Here is a 24,241-nt window from a genome sequence, read left to right as displayed (position 1 = left end):
ATGTCTGCAGATACAATCTCTGCACACACACACACACTGCAAATCAGTTTGCGCTTTTTTTATTTATATGACTGCACTGATATTGATCTCTTGCACATTGACATGCCAAATAAAATCTCTGATAAATAACCAGGTGTATCAGTTTCCACAGCTGTGAGTCGGTGGGTATGCATGATTCAAATACAGCAGGCTCGGGTTCTCGGTTAGGTTTGATTGAAATGTGGCATGGATCTCTATGAATTGAGTTCTGCACCGCAGCTCACTACCAAGATATATTTATAACTATATCTGACTCATATCTGCTGAATTTTTTCCAGTCATGCAGCGTCAGTGTCAGCTTCCATAAAAGAGAGACATGCACAAGACAGCCAAACGAAAATAGACGTGGTGCGTGTGTGTCTGAGCAATTTATTTGTCATTCTTAGTAGTTTAAAGCTGGAGCTTTACTACACATTTATATGCAATTTGCAAGAACTTAATTGCTGCTGAGGTGCACTGAAGGCTTACAAAAAAAAAAAAAATCCCTATGCGATATGGCTCTCAGTATACACTTGTATAACTTTGCAGTCACTTCGGGAAAAGGCTAACTGAAAGTAACCGCTGGGAGTACAGAGCAAACACAAGACAATGTATGGTCAGCTGACCGTAAAGGCATGTGGCACACTGTAACTTTCGCTTTGCAGGAACAAACGTGACAGATTTGAAAGGATTAGAAAGCTAAATCTTCAAATGTGAACTGTGGATAATGTCAGGAGAATCAGGGAGATGCTCTGGAGTTCACTTTTCCTCACTGCAGCAGATGGCTCGCTTCAAAATCATTCTCACTACTAGAAATACTTTTACTTACACCCATTTATTCACTGTAAATTCATTAGTATTACTCTCACATTGAGCTGTTTTAGGGAACTGGATGTTTAAAGTCTGTGTGATGCTACCATGCAGTGTTTGGGCTGCAGTGCGTGGGTGAAAACGCCCTCAGTAACAAGACAAAATGACAATGATAACACAATGACTCTGATTAAAGCTTAATGCTGTATTTTCACATTTGCAGTTACTCAATTGACACTTTACTGAAGCACATATTCAAATCCACACACTCACACAGAGGCGTGACCCTCAACACTTTAGGACACTGTTTGGAACTTCTCGTTACAATCTTTAAACTGGAAAGGACGGAAATAACAGGAAAATGATGTAGAGGAGAAGAAAAAAAAACAACAACTTCATATTCATATACTGCACAAAAGGGAGACAATCATCACAGAGTCAAAGAGAAAGCTGGTGCAAAATGGCAACACACAAATTCACTAGATATTCATAAACATTTACACCATTAATTCATTTGTCAGATCTCCCATTTATTCACGATATATCAGGAAGTGTGGGAAGATACGACAGGTTCTCTAACATCTAGGTTCTTTTGTTCATCATGGATCACAAACATGGAGACTCGACTTCACACATGCTGTTGTAAACCTCATGACCTGATAGTACTTTAAGGACTGCAGAGTTAGCTTAACAATGAGTTTGGCAGATTGAGATAAACTACAGAACAAAAAAGGACTTAAATTTACATTCAGAAAATCAAATGTTTTTGCTCAGCAGGTTGATCCTGGACATTTCCATTATCATGTCAACAAAATGAGTACACAAATCTAAAAATACAAAAATAAACAGAAAAAAAGGAACATTTGTTTGTTCATTTGCTGGAATTTGAACAAACTGCTTTAATAAATTAAAAAAAATTGTAATTCAGAGTTGGATTTGCAGGACGGATGTGGTTTTGTTTGCTTGTCTGTTTTCCACCTACAACACTTGGCTTGACTTCTCATTTCACATGTTTAAGTGTTTGTGGATGAATATCTAAGTATGTGTTGCATGTATGTGCTCAGCATTATGAGGCCATGGTGTCCTGGAAGCCCCACACCTCTAGCAGTGAAATCTGGAAGCTCTCTGCACACAGGGGCGGGTTGTCAAAGGTGGTGCAACTGCCAGTGCGCCCGTGGTTCAGCTCGGAGTCGATATACAGAGCGTTGCCGTCGCCTCCTCCTGATCGGACAGAAGATGATAGAGTTTGCATGAGTTACCAACGATCAGCACTTCTTCAAAGAAGATTCTTTTTAATATTAACACTGTTGCATCAACATATAGTGTTTAGTCTTGCGAGCATGTAAAAAGCATGTACACTCACTGGCCGCTTTGTTAGATACACCTGTGCAACAGCTCTTTATCACAAACATCAAATCAGTTTGGCAGCAACTCAGTGCAAGTAGGCATGTAGACATGGTCAAGATTACTTGGTAAAGTTAAAACTGAGAAACGGACTAAGGAAAAAGGATGTTTTAAGTCACTGAATGTGGTCATTGGGTTGGTATGAAACTCAAACTGCTGACATACTGTGATTTTTCTCACACAACCATCTCTGGGGTTTACAGAGACTGGTCCAAACTGTAGAAGCTAATGGGAAGAAAACAGAAACTTAAATATGCAGAAGAGCATCTGTGAATGTACAACACATGCAACCTTGAAGCAAATGGGCTACAGCAGCAACACCACACCAGGTGCCATTCCCATCAGCCAACATCAGGAAACTGAGTTTGACAATAGAAGATTGGAAAAAATGTCACCTGGTAAAATAAGTCTTGATTTCTGCTGCAACATTCAAATGGTAGGGTCAACCTGCCTTGTATCAATAGTTCAGGTTGTTGTTGGTGTAATGGTGTGGGGGACATCGTCTTGGCACACTGTGTGTCTTTGACCATTGTCCAAACACCACTGCTGATGGTGTCCTTCCTACTTTATGAGGACCATCTTCTGATGGCTGTTTTCAGCAGGATAAAACACCAGGTCACAACGCTCAAATCACCTCTAACTAGTTTCTGAACGTGACAATGAGTTCACTGTACTTAAACCACCTCCAGGGTCAATAGATCTCAGGCCAATACAGCACATTTGCATTGTGGTGAAACAGGATTTTCCCAGACAATAAAATATCAATCTCAGATCATAAAACTGTCCAGACCCCTTCTTTGGTTCATTATTCTGTTTAAGTATTGTAATAACGTTATTTATAATGTTTGAGATTGCAAAAAGTCTTTACTGCATGTGCAGTAAAAGCTTTCAATCAAGTGCTATCCTGTTTAAAATCAAAGAATATCAGTAAAGGTCTTTAGCATTACTGATCACAGTTAGCATAAACCACTTCTGCAACCACACAAACAAGGAGATGCATGCAGTACCTGTAGAGAACCAAAAAACCTTTTCTATGCACAACCTTCATCTCCACTCTGATACAGAGCTGCCTTATAGAGGTGGATGGATGGATGGTAATATAGATAGTATAGGTAGCAAGTCTGGCATCAGTATTGGCTCAATAGGATCGTAACTCACTGAACTGAGTTAAAAATAATTTTTAATAATAATAATAATAATAATAATAATAATAATAATAATAATAATAATAATAATAATGAATAAAAAGATATTTAAAAATAATGTAAAAGTTAAATATAATCTAAACATTTAAAATATTTTTCCAAATAATTTAAAGAATTATGTAATATAAACTCATATTTATTAATTATGTCAAACATGTGTATGAAACATGACACTGAACCTTTTTTATGTTCACTAATATCTATCCATTTTATTTACAGCCTATAGCTTATTTAAACAAAAAGTGCTTTGGAGACGGGCAAATTTACATTCCAGGTCTCTAAAAAACACAATTTCAAAATATATTAAAAGCTGAAAAGTGTGTATTTTAAAGCGTTAACTCATTATTGGGGAAAGTAAAAATCACAATGATTTAGTGGTCATTAAAATGTGTTCAGAATTTGACAACTTGATGACGATTCATCATCAAATCATGTAGGGGAGAGCAGCGTGCTTAAAACAGCACCAGGGTAGAATTATGTACACCCGATGGCACCCCTTTAAGAAATGAGGTGCTAGTTCTTTACCGATTTCCCCAATTATGGGAGAATACAAGTTACTATTTAAAAACACGATTTCAAATGGAAAATGCACATAAAAGACATATTGTCACAGTCCACTCACCCACTATGATGGAGTCAACATTTCCAGCCATGAACATAGAAGTATTCTTAGAGTTCAGGTTGAAGTGGCGGGCAGACAGAAATGGCGACAGCTCTCCAGGAGGTTTTTCTGGCTGCTGTAAGCGATTGCCGTCTGTGATCTGGTCTTCAGATGTCGCCGTTTCTTCCTGATTCTGGGTCTTGATGGACGAAGCCAGCTCAGGGTGACGGATTACTATCCACTCGTAACGCTCCATCTCCGGCTTCAGCTAACAAGAGAAACAGAGGAATGCCTACAATTAACAACTACACACCAGAAAACCACACATTAAATGAAGTAACAATAGAACAAAACACCTGTTTTCTTAAGAATCACATAAATTAGTTAATATCCCAAAATGAATCCTGATTTTAACAAACAGATTTACATCATGGAATTTACCATTCTTTAGGAAAAACAGTCTCCTGTGGACAGAAAGCATGAAAATTGGAATTTTCTTCACCAAGCAAATGATTTGATCAACAGCTCTGTCTTCCACCGCTGAGATAAGGCAGCACTGTCTTATCTCTTTAACACAAACGCAACTGTTGCTTTTGGCAGGCTAGCTACAATCTACTGTTTCTGTTTCTTGAAATCCATCATGGAAAAAAGGCACACTACACACACAAGATGGGGGACACTAGAAGTTTGGAGCTTTAACATAACTTTTACTTGTTAGAGTTATGGCTGCTTTAAAAATTCTGACTTCTCTAAGCAGCCATCTGGTACTCCCAGAGGAGACACCCAGCCTCAGGGGTCCTCAGTTTGAGATGTAATTAAGAAGCTGGAGCAGTTTTCTCAGAAGATTTTCTTGGATTTCTAGTCATGAAATTTACCGTTCCTTTCAACTATAACAACTGCAAACAAGAAAACTCAGCTTTTTACTGCAGAGCAGCTTCATGATGATTTAGTAGACTCTGGCGTGGCACGTTTACTGTGCCGTGACACCTGCAAAAACGTGGCTCATCAGAAGAAAACCTCTCCGAGTCTACAATTAGAAGATTTCAAATAAACATCTAAACATGGCACATACATTAGAAAACGAATCCAGGGGTTTAATGAAGTTAAAACAAAGCTTTATGGCCACTGTGAGTAAAGAAATGTTTGGAGTAAAAGGGGTAAATTAAATCACGAAGAGAAACTACACAAGCTTTAACGTGAGCTTTCTTTGAGATTTACTGATTTCTAATCTTGTCCATCCTGATCACTCCCAGTGAAAATCTGAACATCTCCAGCTCATCTACAGTCTTTTTGTCAGTGCCAACGTGCTCAAACCATCACAGCATGTCTCATTAACATATACTCTATACTCGTCTTCCACCCTTCCTGCACTCTCTTCTACACTTCTCTTTTGCACGGTCAGTTGCTTTGGATGGCTGACCCCGAGTATTTAAACTCATGTACCTTCATTTGAATTACTTCTCCTTCCAGCTTCTCCGTTACATCTATGTTCCTCTTAGTCACACACTTTTATTCTGTCTTGCTTCTATGAATTTTCCTTCCTCTTCTCTCCAGAACAAACCTCCACCACTCCAGACTCTCTCCTACCTGCTCCCTACCATCACTAAAGATCACAGTATCATCTGCAAAGATCAGTCCATGGAAATTCCCGCTTGGCCTCATTCCCTGGTATAATACCACATTCACCTTGAATCTATCCGTCACACCTACAGCACACCTCACCACTGTCTAGCCATCCTCGCTTACCTCTCTGCCACTTCAGACTTCTTATGCAGTAACACAGTTGCTCTCTTGGCACCCCATCGTATGCTTTCTCTAGATCTACAAAGACCTTCTGACCTTCTCCGTACTTCTCCATTAACACACTTGAAGCAAACATTGCATCTGTAGTGCTCACTCATCATGAATCTGTACTGCAACACACTGATCGTCATTTCTTTTCCCATAGCTTCATGATATGGCTCATCAACTTTGTCCTTCTGTAGGTACTACAGCTCTGTACGTTGCCCTTGTTTTAGAAAATCTGTACTAGCACACTTCTTCATTCTTCGGGCATCTTCTCTTCTCAAGGTTTTTGAAAAAAATTAAAAAAAAATATCTCTCTCTCCCTAACACACGGGAAAATCTAGAATAGGCTACTTGAAGAGGTGCAAACAGAAGCTTTTCCTCTTCACAATCTCTCTACCTAAAAACTGTGGACAGACCTCAAAACAGAGGTGGATACAAGGCCCAAAATTACAGAACTACAAGCCTTATGAAGGAAGAGTGGAGGATCACCTTCACAGCTTTTAAAAAAAGCATTAGCAAGCTGTGAGACTTGTCAAGGGGGCATTACTGACCATGCAGGGTGCTTAAACTTATGTTTGAGGTCCTTTTGAAAATGTAAACAATAGAAAAAAAGAAAAGAAAAATCCCATAAGAGAAGGTAAGACCTTTAAGTTTACGACTTCTGGAGACTGATAACTTTTTTTTTTTTTTGGTGGGGGTTGGGGGTATTCTAATGTTTGCATGGCATACATTATCTTGTATGCTAACAATTTTCTCCTGGCCCTGTTTAAACCTCTACTGCCTGTCTGATAGACGTTGGTACTGGTGTCTGTCTGTCGTGTGTGTCAGGTGTGGTATCAGGTACGAGCCTGCTACGATACTGAGGGATTCGGGTTACAGGAGTTTCCGATATGTGTGTGCTTAAGTATTGGTGTTTGAGATGACTGTGTTTTCTGGTGTCTAGGCTCAGACAGCACACAGCTGAGCTTTACACGGTTAGCCAAGTAAATAATTCATAGAGAAGGGAACAGAGAGCCAGCCTTTATTTCTATTTCTAGGCAATGCTGCACTGCTGCCAACAGAATAGCAAGAAGAGTGGCTGTTTTTGCACTGGACAGCATGTCAATGACAAGGGAACTGTGCCCTAGTATGAAAACGTCTCCAAATGATACACCAACTGGGGCCATTGATATTGACAACAGTAATATTTGAAAAAAGGATAGATGGTACCCCCTGCTGGTCATACAGTAGCACTACAAAACTTTTTTCCAACTGTCCCTAAAAATGACTCAAATGATGTCTTTAAGAAAAAATGTTTTAGTTGCTACTAGATAACTGAAAATAATCTTACCCTGAAGACAAAACATTCCCCTGTGCCGAAGAAGCTCAACTTGTTGCCTCCTCTCTTCCTTTCCTCCCAATCTGTGGACAGGAAGGCTCCACATACCTGTCGGAAGAACATTAAGTAAAAACTGCATGAGTGAGATTAATCTGTGGATTTATTCACCTTCAGTGGTTGTGACAAAAGTCAAGCAAGTGGAAGGACCCTGACTGGGATGGCTGTAAGATGCCAACACTAATGCTGGGATAATCCAGTCATATGACACATGTATAATCAGGAACTTTAAACCCAGTTCACAGAACCCAGGACAAAAATATAACCCGAGTCTACTTTGAAAAACAGAAACCTAATCTTAGCCTCTTTAACTCCTTAAATAAAGAGCAATGACTGAGTTAATGCTACGAGTAGGTCACACCTATTGCATGTGCTAAGAAGGACTTTACTTGTCAAACATGACATTTTTACCTTTGATGCTTCCTGTATCAGACAAAGATAGAAACTAATGACAGCGACACCAATAATGCATGTTATACATTAGGGTGGGTCAGAGGGCAAGAATGACTTTGGGTCGGCAAAAGCCCTTAAAATGAGGAACCAAAACAGAAACATAGAAAGAAAAAGTGCAGAAAATAGGAGTGCAGAAATATGTTAAGACATTTGTGCCAATGTTTTTACTTGTGCTCTAAACTCAAACTTTAATGCAATCTCAGTACAGACCTGCATCTCTAAACAGAGAAAAAGTAAGCTAACATTTATGCATGCCCGTCTCTGACAACAATCCAATCCATTTACTGATAGACCGTTAAACTCCACTGTGTCTTGGACTGCAGCCGGTGACAGCAGTCCTTCTGCTCTGAAGATCCTCTGCAAGCTGGAGGGTCACTCCACCACAGAGGATGCAGCAGGTGGAGTGCTGGTTCAAGCGTCATCACGCTGAGCTCATAGAGGCAGCCGAGCTGAGCAGAGTCACAAACTGCAGTTCAGTTTTCTGCAGTTCAGAGAAAACTGATCTTTGCTTTCTCTTTATTGTGACAGAAATGTACAAAGTATGAGTAATTCATAATTTTACGAAAGCATGGGTGTGCCTCCTTGGCACTCTCTCCAATCTTTTTTTGACCTCCTCCCCCAGAGGTTGCTTAATTTTTCCTTTTCACACATCACAGACTGGATCGAGATTGCCCACAGGTTGGTTCTGAATATGTGGTCGCATTTTACCCGTATTTTATCTTAGCTCGTTGATCATAATAAAAAAATCTGATGGCACATTCCTTTGTTTGCTTCAGACAAAATAAACAACATTTATGTCAGTAGAAAAAAAATAAAATAAGAGTATACAGATACTTTCAATGCATGTGACTCACATCGCCATCTGTGGTCCTGATGAGGAGCAGAGTGGGTTCGTGGCCCTCACAATGTGAGTAGAATCTGTAAAAAAGGAAAAACATTTAATTCACTGCAACAGTCTTATTAAACACCTAATACTGAAACTAACATATATCCAGTGGATCGTAATGCAGCAACAGTCACACACTTTTGTACTGGAAACAAAAATCCCACTATCTTCCTACTTTATTCAAACAAAAAGTTGTTGCTTTAATTCATAAAAGAAATTAATGTGACACAATAAAAAAAAAAAAAATTAACCTTAAATTCAGATTTACCCAAACTTTTAGTTATTAATTTAATTCAAAGGTATAAAATATAAATTATGAGCAGCAGCTAAGACTTAATTAGATTGTAAAATGCACCTGTTCAGGCTGCAACCGTGGGTGGAGGTTGTGAAGAGAAGCTGTGGTTGGCACAGGGCAAAGCGCTCTGGGATCCATGACCAGATGTCATGCATCTCCTTGGCACTGACTATCTCCGAGGAAAATGTGTCAGGGTTAAGTGCCAGCTGCACGTTCCGCCTGCAGATGCCAAAGCAATTTAGACACAGCAAAGAGAAAGAGGTTCGGAAAGAACATCCCATACAGTCAAGAGATGTGCATAAAACCAAAAAAAACAAACAAAAAAAAGACAACAACTTGGTCAGAGGTTATTTAAAACAGGTATCAGAAATAAGTGCAACCATGAAAGAGCACCCACCTAGAGCTGTAAAAGAACCAATGTGGCAAACACAGGAGTGGTGTGCAGATGAGACAGAACATGGTGCATGGAAAAATCGTGGCACAAACCAAGCAGAAAAGACACAAGAACAGACGGTGAGAAAAGAATGCAAAGCAACTCAAACGGTTTCCTACAGCATGCCAGAATATAAAGCTTAAAAGAGAGAGGGCATTGCTACTAATAAAAAAAACAAAAAACAAAAAAACCCTGCTAAAACAGTTAAGACTGTAAAGATTTCTACTCTACACTTGTGCTAAATTATATTTCAAATGGTTTATATTGGTCGTCTGCATGTCATGCATACCAGGGTGAAGTCCATAAACCGTGAAGGAAGTTTAGTCATGTTCAAGAATTTTCATTCTAATGGCAGTAGATCCCCCCCCCCCCATAGACAGACTGAAGGTAATGGTAAAATATGAAACTTTAAATTTCACATATTGCTATATTAACAAAGTGGACTGATGCGTTTTATTAAAAGAGTTTAACTACTGATGTGGGACTGTGAGAAGCCATTTGATTAAGTTTAATATAAAAATTATACAATATGTGGTAACAATAACTTAAAAAAAGCAGACTAATGACATAAAGCCACATTTTTAGACATAAACACAGTGTGTAGCAAATAGCCCATGTTTGATGTTTAGAAAGTACATTTACCCACTTAAAAAAAAACAAACAAAAAACAAAACATTTAATTAAAAAAAACAAAACAACTTTACCGCTTCTGCTTCACAGTGATTCCTTTTTGCTGCAGGGACTTCTCATTTGTGAGCTGCAGCAGGGTGATCTCCTTGCGGCTGAACAGGCGGATGGAGAAGGCCTTCTCTAGCAGTTTGTCAGGTGTGACGGTGGAAGCAATGCCCTTAACAAATGCCTGAATATCTGCCTTGATTTTGTTTGAGTCCTCCTGCTGCTGGTTGCCCTGCCCCCCCTGTGCTCCCATTTTATGCTTGCGATAGAACTTGAGCAAGGCTACTGCCACACGGTAGAGAACCTTATAGCCCTCTACTAAGTAGACATCTAGGACCCTAACCACATGGCTAAAAGGCAGGTCACCGAGGACCCAGCGCTGCCAGTCTGAGTAGACATCCATCACATCCTGAGCCGTGGCAACGATCAGTTTGTGAGCAGCTGTGCAGTACTTATTGGCTAGGTCACCGAAGGTCATGCAGCTAGACTCATAAGCCAGGAAGGTCTGGTCTACAAGTCGCTTCCCTGGCTCGTTGCATGCCAGTATGCGGCTGACATGCTCAAAACACTGAGCTTCATCTACACTGAAGTGCAGGAGCAATGAAGTAACTGCAGGAAGAGCTGGACAATGAGAGATATCTGGAAACTGTCCAGCGAGGCAGTTGATGATCTGATGGGCTGAGGCCACTGCCTCTGGCTTCAAACAGTACCGCGGTATGGGATTTCCATCCACAAACTCTGGTAGTGGGACGTTGGTGGAGGTTTTCTTTGCGGCTGCATTTCCCATAATGTCACGATACACTGCTGCATCTGGGGTCACTGTACGGCAAGGAATGGCTTTGATGAGTTGCTGGTAGACTTGTGCTCGCAGCTTGTGGTTCTTGGCCCAATAACCTTGTCGAGCCATCTGTTTGAACTCTTTCAGATCTTTAGTGTCCACTTTGGTGGGCCCGCTGCTCTTGGCCAAATCCCCCATCTGGTTCCAGTCCACAAAGCTGCCATAGTCTTCTTCAGCCATTGCGCTGTAAACTTGCTGGACTGCTCGTGCAGGAAGAGAGGAGGTATCTGCCGAGGTCTTACTAACCTTCTATCCTCCACACAGCAGATATTTTGTTTTTCTTATCTGCCCATTATGGTCACTGGAAAAAACAAGGGTGACAAGACAGATGTGTATAATTATAAGCTTTTTTTGATAAATACATTATTGGTAACTGTCAGTAGCATCATGGAATTATTAAGTTCCCACTGATGTAAATTTTATATTTATCACTTGAAAGATTTGTTCGAAAATGGCTTCCACCTTCTGAGCCCTTAGTGAACTTATCTAATTAGTCCCGATCTAGACTAAGTACAATATATTACCAGAAGTATTCACTCACCCATCCCCGTCATTGAATTTAGGTGTTCCAACCACTTCCACGGCCACAGGTGTATAGAAATCGAGTACCTAGGCATTCAGACTGTTTCTACAAACATTTGTGAAAGAATGGGTCGCTCTCAGGAGCTCTGTGAATTCCAGCGTCGCATCGTGATAGGATGCCAGCTGTGCAACATGTCCAGTCGTGAAATTGCCTTGCTACTAAATATTCCAAAGTCAACTGCTAGTGGTATTATAACAAAGTGGAAGTGACTGGGAATGATAGATACTTAGCCACAAAGTGGTAAGAAACATGAAATCAGAGCTGGCTCAGCAGATGCTGAGGCACATAGTACCCAGAGGTTGACTACTTTCTGCAGAGTCAGTACTTATAGACTTTCAAACTTCATGTGATCTTCAGATTAGCTCAGGAACAGCGCGTAGAGAGCTTCATTGAATGCGTTTCCATGGCCAAGCAGCTGCACCCAAACCTAACATCAATAAGCACAATTCAAAGTGTCAGGTAAAGCATGCTACCATTGGACTTTAGAGCAGTGGAGATGCGTTCTCACGAGTGATGAATCATGCTTCTTCACCTGGCAAACCGATGGATGGGTCTGGGTTTGGTAGTTGCCAGGGGAACAGTACTTGTGCATTGAGCCAAGCGTAAAATTTGTGGAGGGGGGATGATGTGTCAGGGTTCTTTTTCAGGAGTTAAGTTCAGCCCCTTAGTTCCAGTAAAAAGTAACTCTTAATGCTTCAGTATATCAAGACATTATGGGAACAGTTTGGGGATGACCCCTTCCTGTTCCAAAATGACTGCGCACCAATGCCCAAAGCAAGGTCCATAAAGACATGGATATCTGGGTCTGTGTGTGGAAGAACTTGACTGGCCTGCGCAGAGTCCTGACATCAACCTGATACAACACCTTTGGGATAAATTAGGGTCTTTTGGGATGTCACTCAAGTTTATATGACAAACGAGTGAATACTTTTGGCAATTTAGTGCATATGAGCTAGCTGAGGATAAGCATACAATTAGGAAGAAATATGCATATCTGAAAGTGGAAAATTAGACTATAGCATGGTACTGTACAAAATACAAAAAAAAAAAAAAGAGTGCTATAAAAGGAAAAACTAATAAATAATGTATAACGAATGTAGCATTGGTATTTACACCAGAATACATAAAATACTGCACAATATGTAGCAATGTCAAAATAGAAAAGTGCACAAAAATAAAGACTCAGAAAGTTCTGTTTCCATAAGACGCGATTTAAGAGATGGAATGCAAAATGAACAGAGTAAATCTGTACTGAAGACATACTACAGATCAATTTCTCTAATCATGTTCTGACAAATACAAAAATGCATGTGCATCATACACCTCATACACCTGTGAAAGCTTGAAATGACTTGTGTACAAAAATATCTTTGGCTGATTTAATTGGCAACTAGAGAGAAAAAAAAAAAACTAATTGTTGAAGGTCACTAGCTGTTAACTAACCGTTTCACATCCCACATGATACAGACAGATGGCACGTCTACAAATCAGTTGCACCCTGAAATATACAGAGAATAGCTGAAGCACAATCTTTTTGGGTGCTTTTATTTCCCCTTTCTCAAGAAGTCACATGGAGATGGTGGTCCAAAGGTAGCTTGCAATACACTAAAAGAGACAGTCATTAAAAATCTGTTTATATAACTGTCACATAGAGGAGGATATCAGCATATCCTTGCATGAGAAGCTGGGAGCACTCGCGATATAACTGTCCTACTTATGTTAAATAAGGGCATGTTTCACCTAAATGTTGCCATTATACACGTGACACTGGGTGCAACTGATCAAAGTCAGACTTTGAGTCAGACTCGATAATATAGTGGCTAAGATTAGGTCTAAGAAGAGTCTGGCAGTCTGTAGCACAGTTGCACACTGTTTTATAGTGCGGTCACACCTGTAGTCTGGGCTTCATTGGAAAAACTGTCCTTGGTCACACGAGTCTTGTTGTTTGCTTGAATTAAAAATAGAAATTTCTGTCCGCAGTAAACACAGGAATGTTCTGAGAAAAAAGGTTTAGAATTTCATTAACCACTTACTGGAATGAGCAGTTTTGGGCTTGTTTTGCAGGATGAATATTTCACTGGGTGACTAAAGAACAGAATAAATCTGTATTTAAAAATAAAGAAATAAGGCCAAGATGAAAAGAGGGCAGCTTCTATCACAGGAGAATTACACCAATAAAATCTACAAGGAATTAATGACAACAAAAGGTATGAGCTGCAGTTTTTACCATGGCTCTGAAAAGTTAGGAAAACTCACTAGAGGCGTACAATCACTATGAATGACTGAAGAACCCCAAAAACAAGAAGTGAAATAGTCTTGTTCGTCCCACAGCATTGCCAAACTTTTGCTTTAAGGCCATTTCCTTTTTTTGTGGTTTTGTTTTGTTTTGTTTGTGACCTGTAAAATCTAAACGCAATCTTGTTTAAAATAATTACATAAATGCTGCTCAATAAAGATGTCAGACTGATCCAGCCTAGCCATTATTTTGACCAATTACCAGTTCCCAAATCTCAGGGCTGAAATGGTTGGATTTATGCTAACCAAACTGCATTTTTAACCTTTCATCAAGACAACAGAATTTTCCTGTAGACTTTTTTCCTGTATAATAGTCTACACCTAAATCTAAAGCAGGCATTTAAAATACAAAAAAGAAAGGAATATTGTAATAGTTTAAGGGTTTCCAGCTAAACAATCTTTGATTTAACCACTATACACTTTATATTCACAGATAATAGATGTAGATGAGAATGACATGTCTGAAAATTTACAAAAACAGAAAAAAAAAAAAAAAAACCCCAACATGTCCGTACTTCTTCTGATGCTGCAAGTCCATTTGAAAAAACAAAACAAAACAAAACATCTCTGCCTCAGATATTAATGTAAAAAGTACAGAGGGGAGGAGGAGGAAGCTTCTTGCTAGCCTTAACGGAGAGCGTACTGTACTGTCAGCTAGCTGTACTATAAAACCAATTACTGCTGTTAGTTTTATCCTGGACGCTCAGTAAAAGCACATAAACGGCTAAGGTAAGGCTGCAGGTACAATTGTGTCATCACATACTGAGGTGACAGCTCCAAATTAGCTGCATTTTCAATCCTATAAACGATTAACGTCAGCTAACCAGCTGAGGCAAAATAAGCTAGCACGAAGCCAGCGGACACGGGTCACAGGGTATTTAACATTACCGCCGGAGTAAATCTGATATACCCTTTTCCATTCACACTTGCCAAGTTAGCACTGTTAGCCTTAGCTAGCCGCATCTGTCAGTGCAATTCAGGAGCAACCGGAACCTTAACTAGACGCACAAAACCTACTCGCTAAACACATAACCTCCACAACAAGCGTGCAGATACGGACAAACGCTAAAACATTTGAGCAAGCTATTGGCTAACGTTGCTTCATTAGCCAGCATGGACGTTGTCAACCACAAATTAATTTGGTCCAAAGGCTGTCTTGGAGTTTGTTTATAACAAGACGTTTCCGCTTATTATTTTTAGAAAAGCGTGTCATATCCACAAAGCTAGAAACACACCAAAGTATTACCTTTACTCCACAACAAGGAAGACGATACATAAATAGCTGTCAGAAGAAAATTAAATGAATATCCCTACCTGAGTCTGAGATGTCTTGAGACGGGAGACAGCGTTCATATTAAGTACCCTCGAGCATGCGCACTGCCTCCAATCCCGGTCGCAGCGTTTTTGAGCGTGCAGCTGCTGAAGCTGCAGACAGGGGCTCAGATGGAGTGGTTAAATATAAACTGTTCTCAGTCACTTATCTGTACACTCACTAGGTTGTTAGATTATTTTTTGAAAAAAAACAACAACCTTAATACAAACATAAATCTAGAATACAAACTATATAATATTAGTAGCAGACATGACAAATTTGGGGTTTATGCAATGGGCATGCCAGTATCAAACATTTATGTTACACAAAAAGCTATGAAATTACATAAACTCTGCTGAGTGCACCGAAGAGTAACTCAAATATTTATCCATGGCTTAGTTTCTGAAGAAAAGTACTGTTGCGTGGTAGATCCCATTATCTGCTATGTCCTGTTTACTTGCAGACCTTCTGTGTCAAATATGTGATGGCACTGGAACAGGACAGGAAGTACCCTCACAAGCACAACAAGCCCTGCCTTTGTCCAGGACTCAAAGCGACCGTCAAAATACAACCGCCCAACACATGACAGTTATTACTGATGATTAAATTGTGGGGCCATCACAGAACGACTCTGGGTAAAATGTTGTTTGGCTCTGTCTCTCTTCCTCTCAAGCACTGCCGATGTCTTTTTATGCCGTCATTTTGTACTTCAGTAATAAAGAAAAAGGGGCAAATACTACTACTAGTAATAAACGAACATATCAGCACTTGTGTTTTTCCCTATATAATATAAGTAAAAAGCCATCACAAAACTGATTACATTGCACAGCACACAGAAATGACAAAAGAAGAGAGCAGCTATGTCACAGTGAGGCAGATCTAATCTGTCATCCATGTACATGGTTCTCTGGATTATGAGAGAAACAAGTAAGCCTTAAGGTCATAACTCATCAAGTCTTTTCTATTTCACACTTTGCACCACCCAAGACGCCATTTACCTCCCACTCCACCCTGAATGGATGTATTATCATGCACACAAATATCAGCACACTATCTCACACGAAGCATATGTGCAGGGGTGTGTTGGGGCTGGGCTAGAGCACAGTTAAAGCATAGATAGGATCAATGCAACTGAATACATTTGCTCCAGTACTTTAATAATTACTTTAATAAATCCATATTAGAACACAGGGATGCACATGAACCTCACAAAAATGAAAACAACAGTTTACACAGTCTACACTGGGTCCATTTCTGATTTCTGATTTAATTCCCACCTCTCTTGTACTTAATCACCACTATGCAACCACATTTAAATAACCCTGTTTTTGATTCAGTATATGTGTCCTCTCATGTCAACAGTTTATTTCAGTCATCCACTGTGACCACACTATACTAACCGAGCCACTTTGATAGAGAGACAAATACCCCAACTGTGGGTGGATGCTCTCACCATCCAAGCCTTTTGGCCAGTACCTTGTCTCACAAACACCCGGTCTTCTTTGCATCTTCCCTCCAATCCTTTTAATAATACCCCTGCTTCACATGGTGAGACCGTCAAATCACAGGGTCCACTTACGGGTGTCCAAATGACCATTAGGGATCTGATTTTCCAGGCTCCTCCATGTACCACACAAAGACCTGTAGCATCACATGAGGAGAATTGACCTCTTGTTCTAGCTCGATGGGAATAATCCCTGACTGATTTAGGGCTTCAGTTTGTGGATACCATTCTGAATGTAAGGGGTTCTTTTGCAAGGATGGTGAGTCAATACTTTTGAGCTACATTCTCGTCATAGGGCACAAATAGCCAAGAAGACCCATTCTCTTGCAAAACATACTATGGTACTTGCAATACCTTTTAGAGCTCAGCAAAGCCACCTCAGCTATATCAGCTATGCTGCAGCACTGGACCTTCCATTGGTCTGACAGGCTTTAGACAAGTCACCCTTTGAGGCCAAATCAGGAATGTCCCTGAGAGACAACTCAATCAGTCAGTGAATACTGTTTTCTTTCAGCAGTTAGTATAGCCAAGTGATCTCCACGCAGTCTCTGTCAGCTGTACATGTTTGCATTGGAAGCCACGTGGCTCTGGGATAACACAGGGCCAACATCGTGCCACCCAGACATATTACCGAGGACGCAGAACTTCAGGTATACTACCCTCTACACTTATGATCTGAGCAGGAAGAGAGGGCCAGTTTGACTTGTCCTTTCATTGTGGCTATACATGCAGACAACACAGAGCTTCAAGTTCTTAGAAAAGCTCTTTGTGTGTTATAATGGGAAGAATAAAGGAAAAGCTCTGTTCAAACAGCAGGACTGTTGACACAATAAAGCAGGTATACGAAGTGGCAGGTGTGTCTACGCCCTCATATTTTATTTTTCATTCTACCAGGGGTGTGGCCACATCATAGACGCCGATGATATATGTCCCTTTGGGGGAAAACTGTACTGCGACATCCTAGTTGTACCAAAATGCATCGTAATGTGTCCTCTGGGCCCACGTTAGCATCATCCACTTTGTTTACTGCCACTGGCAATCAAGAAAGAATGAAGCAGAGTTAGGAACAAGTTAAGAAGGCAACTATGCTTCTGTGAATTTCCTGATGACTGCCAGTCATGGTGGTCACTTGGAGCGTCTCAATGGAAGAACTTTCTCAGAAGCCGGATGCAGTGTATTTACAGCATACATGTACTCGGCGCCTACATGCTCACAAAAACAGTAGAGTTTATGTTTTTAAATTACTCCTAAAGGAACCAGCTTAGAATGTTTGCTGCGCTGAATCATGTTAACTTACATGTGACACACATTAGAGCGTTTTCTGCCAAATAGAACAAAGAAAATATAGGTCCTAAAAAATTATCTGCTATAGTGTTTAAGCCCACGTTAACACTGGAGTGCTTTAGAAAGACCTTTTTCATTTTCACTTTCTCAGGACTTGGACTATAAGGTCATCTCAGAAGTAATTCATAATCAGATTTGGTGAAACATACTTTTACATACACGAAAATCTGCGCCTGAAACGCATGAAATTCTATCTAACCCTGACATAGTTCCAACATAACATTTCAAACTTACAATCTTTTCCCTGCATTGTTACTTACACACTTTCGAGGGGGCATTTTCTTTGTTCTGTCACCATCATTATGATTTTCACTGTCATTAAGTTCCTTCCGTCTTGTGTCTGTAATATTTCATTTAGCACCAAAGCTTTGCACCCACTGAGCTACCTAAATAAGTTCCCAGCTTGTGTATTAATTCACTACTAGCACTTAATGTGAGCCTGAAAGAAAGTGACACCCAGTAGCGTGGGCTCCATTGTACCTCTGAAAGGCCGAAGCAGCACTCCGGGTATTGTCTTCTTTAAAGGGGAGTCTGGTTCCCTTGACTACCGCAGGATGCCTACCCATAGGCCCTGGGAGAGAGAGAAAAGGCAGGGCCAGAGATGGAGGGAAAAGAGAGCGGCAAGCCACGTCCCGTCCCTAACTTTATTTCCTTTTTTAAGTTTGTGTTTTCAAAGGAGGCCTGATGGCTGCCACTGGGTTGGGTTGAAGACCTATAGAGGTGAGGATGTTTCTGAGTGTGTGGTTGTCTGTGTGCTGACTGGTTTTGTGAGGTAAACTGCTGAGACATCTCTGTGTATGACTCACATTGACACACAACAGGCTGGTGACAGGCGTTTTTGTGTTTAGCATTTCTATCAGTCTAATGAACATAACAGAAATGCCGAAAGACCACTGGCCAAACAAGCTGGCGGTCTTTCCTGCAGGCAGCAGCATTGCTCTGACATCTATTTATGTCTGTAAAATTTGTTGATGGAGTTTAGCTGGAAATTGTGTCCATTAATTTGCAATTTTAAAGAGAAAAAGTACAAAGGTTTTTCTGTCACTTCAATCCAAATTAGATAATAAGAAATGTAACCGTACCACTTTTGCAGTGTAGTGCATGTTTAATTTATTGGAATTTCTAATGTTATTACTTTGACAGTGACATCCTACACCCTGCAAAAAGAGGGCCATGCGCGTCGCACTGCGGCCTCGTAGGTAAGCCTCGGTCTCGTTATAGATCGCAGTAGAAAGTAGAAAAACAGGTCACATATTGCTTTTCTTCCTTTGGCTGCCTGAAATTGTCATTCTCATTTTGACAGCTAATTTTTTAGCTGGCTTTAGTGCATAACTGGATCTCCCCAGCATGTGATATCACCAGCAGTAGGCCAACCATTACTCAGTAACTTGTTTTAACATGATTTCTCCTGTGAGGCTTTTGAGCCGTGCAGCTCAAAGTTTGTGATGAGTGGACTGACAATTTTGATGAAATGCAACTGAGTGGAAAATAATTTGATCTGGATCTGAATCTGGAGCTTTATAGGCACTAAGAGAACCCTCAGAGTTATTGTGTGTGCACTTGAGCCTGGCTATGCAGTATGTTTTCGGGTTAGGGTGAATACTTTTACTGGCCTGATGAAAGTGAGAGAGAGTGATGGCTCTCTTAGCCCCAATTAAATCTTCAGATACTTGTTTTTACACGCCAGGGTTCCCTCACTTGAAGTCATGGAACAATTTAGCTCTCCACATTCTCTAAATGAATTTAGTGAAAGGCAAAGTCTGCCTGTGTGTGTTTCTTTTATTTAAATCGCATCAAGGTTACTACTAAAATCAAATTTATAAAGTTTAAAGGACATTTAACTGGTTGGACATGGTGAAAATTAATTTTAAAAAGTAATGTTTTATGTCCTGCCCGATACATGACCAATAAATAATAAAAATAAACAATCAAAGAAGATAATAACAACAAGACAGGTTCACTGTAGCAAATGCTACAGTGAACCTGTCTTGTCAGACAGGTTCTCGTTGGGGGCATTTTTAGAGATTAAAGGCAAAACAACACCCTCAACCATTTGAAAAGACGTGAATTATGATTTGATAACAAATATACCTATATACAAAATTTTAGAGGTAGTTCAATACCACGCAAAAGTCTTTAACTACCTCTCACTTCTTTATATTTTGCTTTCAAGGAGCCAAACTTTACCATCAGATTTGCCATCTGGAAAAAGTCTAATTATCAACAGCTTAATTTTTCAGCACGGCAATGATCCCAAACACAGTGACAATGCAGTAAAAGTATATCTAGATAGAAAATCACAACGAAACTCTATCAGTCATGGACTGGCCTCCCCAAAGCCCAGTGTGGGATCATCTCAAGATAGAACAAAACAAAAGGCGCCAGCATCCAAAAAGAAAAAGCCTGGATAAATGAATGAAAAGTACTTAATAAAATTACATGAAAGATGCCTGAGAGAGTTCAAACTGTGTGAAGAATAAGCGTGGTCATACCAAATGACCACGCATTTGCCTGATATACTGTATTTCCATGTAAACTGCATCACCTATGTCCCATTATCCAAGCAATGTATAAAAATGAGGGATAGCTCCTGACTTTAACACTGTATCGTATTCGATTACATTCTTTGTCAGTTTAAAAACAATGGGGTAGCTGAAATAGTTAGCTTAAAGTTAGCTTAAACTGTCTGCCAAAGGTAGACTTATCATCAAGCAACAACAACTGCTAACAAAAATAACAGGTAAGTAGGCTTAACCTAAAAGAAACGGGATATTAAAGTAATAAAAACAGCTTAAATAATTATCTAAAACGAGTAGCTCATAGGTAAAGCTAGCAATAATGTGAAAATTGTATTAGCATATAGTTTGAAGCTAAAACTAGTGGAAGAGTTGGAGTCAAAGTAAACCCACTATCACGTAGGACAAAGTCTACAATGGCTTCTACAGTGTGTTAACATAAAACACAACACTGAATAACATCCAGTTTCAAGTAAGGATACATGCTGCTATAGGTTACCTGAGTCTATTTTGCTGGGCTGTGGAGGTACATGACACCCAAAAGGGTTTGGTGACCACTGATTGTGCTGTAGAGTATTTCTCTGTGTATTGTGCCCTCTAGTGGTTGCCTGGTGCTGTGTCTGTGCCTGTCTGTGGTCACCCTGCTGTTACAGAGCCTGTGGGTGCCACTGGAGATGACCAGAGATGATCCTGCAGGGAGCTCACCCGAGGATCTGGGTAACTCATACACACAAACACACAGTTTAGTTTACAAGTGGATTTAGTTTCCTATTAAAACTTTTCTGAAAATGCAAAAACGGTAATACATTAGCGCGCACCCACATTACCATAGTTTTGGGCAACAGTGATTATGAAAGAAGCTCTTTGTGTGCAGGGATTAAGATCTGACCTGACTGATTTGCCAGTGTTACATGAAGATTTGTACACAGTTCCCGGTGGGTCCTCCCAGGCGTCTGACAGTTGTGGGTTTGTGGCCAATCCCAAAATCATTTGTCTGGCTAAACTGTTTCTCTAAAGGAAGGCATTTAAGATGGTGTAGACATGGTTGTTTGGGAAGGTTTCTTAATTCACTTCACTTGACTTATATGAAGTGTGGTAATCCCACACATAGGAATACATTTATACATAATATGTTTCTACAGTGAATAAAAATAGCCGTTTTGTGAGGATTAGTAACCAAATATATACACTTAGCATAAGACAGAGCCAGCTCTTTTGTGAAAGACTTGAACAATGTGCCTACCAGTGAATCGGTTTCAAAATGCAACCACAAAAGATGATACTTGTCTAAACATTCCGATGCTTTTCGTCTCAAATTCTAGGAAAATTGTTTTTAGCAGACAGTATAACCCACTCCTGCATTTAAGCCACTGACACACACAGCCACAATTGCTTTGTGCTCTGTGGGACCCACCAGAAGTTGTGTACAAAGAGCCACCCAGCAGTAGTTGTACTGGAAAAAATACCACACGGGAATAGCTGTTGGAAGGGCACACAATTAATCCAGCTCCCATTTATCACCAAACGTTCATCTCTGTGGAAAATTTGCAGTTTTGCAAAGTTATTTGATATATTAAATTTTAAAATGATGTCCGATTGCACTGATATCATGTTATGAAAATTCAGGATTTCTTATTTTTTGCACATTTGTCACACTTACAGTTTTCTGATCATCAAACAAATTTAATATTAGACAAAGATGACCCGAGTAAATACAAAATGCAGTTTTTGAAGGATGATTTCATTCATTCATTTCCTACCTGCCCTTTGTGAAAAAGTAATTTCCCCTCCTATTAAATCATAAAATAACAGTCATTAACCACATTGTTTTGGAAAGCTGAATTCAGTTTCACTTTCCACTGAGACCTGATTACTGCCCGACCTGCTGATTCAAGAAATGACTTAAACAGAACATGTCTGACAAAGTGAAGCAGGCTAAAAGAGCTTGAAAATCAGCACATCACGACATGATTTAAAGAATGAGCAAAGAAACAAAGACATTGACATCTATCAGTCTGTCTGGAGTGATACAAAGCCATTTCTAAGGCTTTGGGACTCCTGTGAACAACAGTGAGAACCATTATCCACAAATGGAGAAAACTTGGAATAGCAGTGAATCTTCCCAGAAGTGGCCAGCCTACCAAAACTACTCCAACAGTGCACTGATGACTCATCCAGGAGGTCACAAAAGAACCCAGAAAAACGTCTATAGAACAGCAGGGAGGGACGCCACAGGGAAGAAAAGTAATGATTCTAATGGCCCATGACTGACACGGGGCCTATAAAACCGTAGATGTTTGGTTCACAAGATCCAACCTTCTGAACTCCTCATCTTGCAGAGGACAGAGGGAAGAACTCCTTATCTCTGATACACAAAACTTTTATACTCGGTCATTCTTTCTCTCCTCTTTCTTCCTGGATGTCATGTCTTAGTGATGACATCTGACCTCACACCCACTGTGACACCCAGTCACCATTTTTGACATTTAATCACCCAATGTCCAGCTACACCTTAATCATCCCCCCTCTCTCTTTCACTCTGTGATCTTCAACATGATTTAAAACATTAAAATCACTTCATTAGATTTTCTTCTTTTCTATTTTGTACCATGACTTCGCAATACTTTTCTTAGGCTTAGTTTCACATTAACATCCATCTCAACATAACCTTATTTTAATGAATACTTTTCTCACCTTTTCTCTTCAAAGCTATGTGTTTGTTAATCACAATATACTCAGTATAATTTATTTTATTAAATCATACATGTTAGAACCAAACTTTCTCTGAATATTAGCTTAGTCATTCTGACCAAGCACCACAGACCTTAGACAAGCTCTGGGTTTTTGCCATGTTTACATTTCCTGCTGATACAACACACCTGCACAGAAGTACACACACACACACACACACACACACACACACACACACACACACACACACACACACACACACACACACCAAATTGCAGTAAATGGTCAGGAGGTCACATATTAAAACCATTTCATTACTCAAACTGCATTTCTCATTCATCATGTTTATTAGACTTAAGCTGGGGGGACGCCAGTCTCTTTTAATCCCACATTTCATGCCAGCCCCAATACTCTCTTCTAGAATATTGATCCATGTCTGCACAGTGTTATATATTTTTGGCTTTATGGTTTGCAATGTTCAAGTGGTGAGGCCTGAAGTGAGATTTTTGTTTCACATGGCCCTAAATCCCTGCCACCACCCCTGACTGCAGGCCTCACTTGCCTCATTTAAGTCATGATTCAACAATAAGAAAAAGACTGGGCAAAAATGGCAACTATTAAAGAACTCCGAGGAGACAAAAACAAAAGTTTAACTTTTTGGAAGGTTTGAGTCCTTTTACAGCTAATGTAAAGCTAACACAGCATTTTATAAAAAGAAGATCATAACAACAGTCAAACATGGTGGAAGTAGTGTGATGGTTTGGGGCCGCTTTGCTGCTTCAGGATGATTTGCCATAATTGATTGAAACATAAATTCTGCTATCTACCAGGAAATCCTGAAAGACAACATCTGAGAATCAGTTCGTGTCCTTAAGCTCAGTGGCACTTGGGTTAAGCAGCAGGACAATGATCACACCAGCAAGTGCACCTTTGATTGACTAATGGAGAGGCCCAGTCAATTCTGTACTTTAACCCAAGTAAGATGCTTTAGTATGATGTGAAAAAGCCTAAAAACCACTGTAGCTAAATTAAAACAATTCTGCACAAAAGAATGGGCCAAAATTCTTTTACAGTGATGTAAAAGACTATTTGTCTGTTATCACAAAGGCTTGATTGTACTTCTTGCTGCCAAGGTTGACACAATCAATTATTAGGTTTAGCTGCCAACTACTTTTTCACATACCGACAGGTTGATTTGGATAACTTTTTTTTCCC

The 24,241-nt window shown here is 39.9% G+C and overlaps 2 protein-coding genes across 8 annotated transcripts in view; one reads left to right on the top strand and one right to left on the bottom strand.

The window, feature by feature from the left end:
* Positions 1 to 1,013: 1,013 nt before the first annotated feature.
* Positions 1,014 to 20,971, bottom strand: tbc1d24 (TBC1 domain family, member 24). 6 transcript variants are annotated; one of them, XM_005448273.4, is made up of 9 exons: positions 20,835 to 20,849; positions 14,974 to 15,084; positions 9,973 to 11,082; positions 9,233 to 9,238; positions 8,896 to 9,054; positions 8,509 to 8,572; positions 7,157 to 7,252; positions 4,060 to 4,306; positions 1,014 to 2,049 (listed from the first exon to the last, which is right to left on the bottom strand). In XM_005448273.4, exons 3-9 carry the CDS (start codon positions 10,959 to 10,961, stop codon positions 1,895 to 1,897), a joined length of 1,716 nt encoding a protein of 571 aa, XP_005448330.1. In that variant the 5' UTR covers positions 10,962 to 11,082; positions 14,974 to 15,084; positions 20,835 to 20,849; the 3' UTR covers positions 1,014 to 1,894. The 6 variants fall into 6 exon arrangements, with proteins under 6 accessions (XP_005448330.1, XP_025765411.1, XP_025765412.1 ...); XM_025909626.1 differs by lacking the exon at positions 20,835 to 20,849 and adding an exon at positions 13,398 to 13,467 and having other exon boundaries at positions 14,974 to 15,060; XM_025909627.1 differs by lacking the exon at positions 20,835 to 20,849 and adding an exon at positions 13,398 to 13,449 and having other exon boundaries at positions 14,974 to 15,057.
* The window catches only part of LOC100698378 (alpha-1,6-mannosylglycoprotein 6-beta-N-acetylglucosaminyltransferase B), a 22,765-nt gene continuing 16,939 nt past the window's right edge, over positions 18,416 to 24,241 (top strand). For both annotated transcript variants that reach the window (XM_025909624.1, XM_025909625.1), the window contains exons 1-3: positions 18,416 to 18,539; positions 18,963 to 19,018; positions 20,937 to 21,052. In XM_025909624.1, the coding sequence (XP_025765409.1) occupies positions 18,993 to 19,018; positions 20,937 to 21,052 (142 nt within the window). In that variant the 5' untranslated portion in view covers positions 18,416 to 18,539; positions 18,963 to 18,992. The remainder of the gene's footprint in view (positions 18,540 to 18,962; positions 19,019 to 20,936; positions 21,053 to 24,241) is intronic.

Source organism: Oreochromis niloticus, linkage group LG8, assembly GCF_001858045.2.
Source record: "Oreochromis niloticus isolate F11D_XX linkage group LG8, O_niloticus_UMD_NMBU, whole genome shotgun sequence".
NCBI lineage: Eukaryota > Metazoa > Chordata > Actinopteri > Cichliformes > Cichlidae > Oreochromis > Oreochromis niloticus.
The sequence above is the reverse complement of the archived record's forward strand: the minus strand, read 5'-3'. Positions and strand labels throughout refer to the sequence as shown.

Coding starts and splice junctions, on each gene's coding strand:
- tbc1d24 (XM_003438459.5), bottom strand. CDS start 10,961: ATGGCTGAAGAAGACTATGGCAGCTTTGTGGACTGGAACCAGATGGGG. Junction 8,573..8,895: donor CACGGTTGCAGCCTGAACAG/GTGCATTTTACA, acceptor CCTTTTTTACAG/ATTCTACTCACATTGTGAGG. Junction 7,253..8,508: donor TCAGGACCACAGATGGCGAT/GTGAGTCACATG, acceptor TTCTTCCGACAG/GTATGTGGAGCCTTCCTGTC.